Raw genomic sequence first — 1,902 nt, 5'->3', positions numbered from 1 at the left:
CCTCTTTCGCTGTGTCTTTCTCTGTCAAATAAATAAATAAAATCTTAAAAAAATAAAAGACATTTGATACATAATGTCTACATAGGCAAAATGGATCAACCTTGATTGTCTTTACACAATCTTAAGTCTCTGGCATTTAAAGGAGACATATTCTTGAAAATTGGAGGACAGAAAATGGAAGTACAAACGGAATATCTGAAACATGCTTCTAATACCAAGTGGCAGGTAAAAACACACCCAATAATAAAATGTCGTGCTACTAGTACCTAATTCAACTTTGAAGACTACCCATCATGTTCCAAGGGAGGGTGAGTTCAAAATGACAACTGGGGGGGGGGGGGAAGACAACATGTTTCTTAGTTAATGTTATTACTAAACAGAACAAAGAGGTGGAGAAGATATTGTGGTATAGGTGAAGAAAAAAAGAAGACCTACTTCATAGAGACGAAAAATAGAAGACTCAAACTTCCTTTACCATGTTAAGGAAAAAAATAGGCAAACAAAGTTGCAAGTCAATGTATTTTATTTAAACACACAGAATCTGCTTCTGTATAACAAACTACAGAGACGACACGGTTTCTGATCAAAACTGTTGCTTACTTGAAGTTTTTCTCACAGCACATTTAATGTCTTTGTTTCTCAAGCTGTAAATGAAGGGGTTCATCAAGGGAACCACATTGGTATAAAAGACAGAGGAGATTTTTCCCTCATCCATAGACATAGCAGAGGATGGTTGAAGATACATAAATGCACCTGATCCAAAGAAGAGAGAAACAGCAACTATGTGTGAACTGCAGGTGCTGAAGGCTTTGGACTTGCCCTTGGTGGAGCTGATGCGCAGGATGCTGGAGAGGATGAAACCATAAGAGACAAAGATGATGACACTGGGCACAATCACAGTGATGCCTGCCACAATGAAAACCACCAGCTCATTCATGTATGTGCTGGTGCAGGAGAGCTGGAGCAGAGGGAGGATATCACACAAATAATGATTGATGGTGTTTGCATCACAGAAGGTCAGCCTCAGCATGCATCCTGTGTGAGCTGTGGCATCTGAAAATGCCATCAAATACGAACCAAGCATAAGGCTGGAAAACACTTTAGGGGACATGACAACATTATACAAAAGTGGGTTACAGATGGCCACATAGCGATCATAGGCCATTGATGTCAGCACATAAGCTTCAGAAATACCAAAAAAACAGAGAAAGTAAAGCTGGGTCATGCATCCCCTGTAAGAGATTATGTTCTTTGATATAAAGTTAGTCAGCATTTTGGGTGTAAACACAGAAGAGTAACAGAGATCTATGAAGGACAAATTGAAGAGGAAAAAGTACATGGGGGTGTGGAGGTGTGAATTCAGCCCAATTAGAGTTATCAAGCACATATTTCCCAACACGGTGACCACATACATCAGTAGAAACAAGCAGAACAGGGGGAGGTGGAGATATGGTAGGTTTGTTAGCCCCACCAGAATGAATTCAGTCACAAAAGAAGCATTTCCAGGAGTCATTCTTCTCCAAGGGAATCTGTGAACACAGGAGGAAAAGTTACACAGAGAACAATTCAACTTTTCCCACCATATCTCTTCTCACGGGAGTTGGGTTTGTACTGGGAATGCGGGAGACTAGCCCATCCTGGACCGACAGAAAATGCTTAACTATTATCGTGACCCTAGTTACTTGGACATTCCCTCATTAGAGACTTAATAAGCTTTATAAGCAAAAGCATTCAAAAACTGGCCTACAGTATGAAGGCCAGTGCTTCTATATGCCAACAGGCTGCTGTGAAAACCAAAGGTTAAGGGAGAAGATTGGACCAGGAGAGAATCACCTTCTCTCATTTCATTTCTTTGACCACATGACCCCTCCCCTAACCAGTAAAATAGAGGCAGCAACCCCA

General features: G+C 40.8%; 1 protein-coding gene across 1 annotated transcript; it reads right to left on the bottom strand.

Moving 5' to 3' along the window:
* Nucleotides 1-583: 583 nt before the first annotated feature.
* LOC114226043 (olfactory receptor 8B8-like) lies at nt 584-1,537 on the bottom strand. Its single transcript, XM_028125942.2, has one exon. The coding sequence runs from the start codon at nt 1,511-1,513 to the stop codon at nt 584-586; it is 930 nt and encodes a 309-aa protein (XP_027981743.1). The 5' UTR covers nt 1,514-1,537.
* Between the last annotated feature and the right edge of the window lie 365 nt (nt 1,538-1,902).

The sequence above is a fragment of the Eumetopias jubatus genome, unplaced genomic scaffold, assembly GCF_037043125.1.
Source record: "Eumetopias jubatus isolate StellerSeaLion01/CBP00866 unplaced genomic scaffold, mEumJub1_p1.0 scaffold_13, whole genome shotgun sequence".
Classification (NCBI taxonomy): Eukaryota; Metazoa; Chordata; class Mammalia; order Carnivora; family Otariidae; genus Eumetopias; species Eumetopias jubatus.
The sequence above is the reverse complement of the archived record's forward strand: the minus strand, read 5'-3'. Positions and strand labels throughout refer to the sequence as shown.

Excerpts from the sequence above, each read along its gene's own strand:
- LOC114226043 (XM_028125942.2), bottom strand. The coding sequence starts at position 1,513 with ATGACTCCTGGAAATGCTTCTTTTGTGACTGAATTCATTCTGGTGGGG.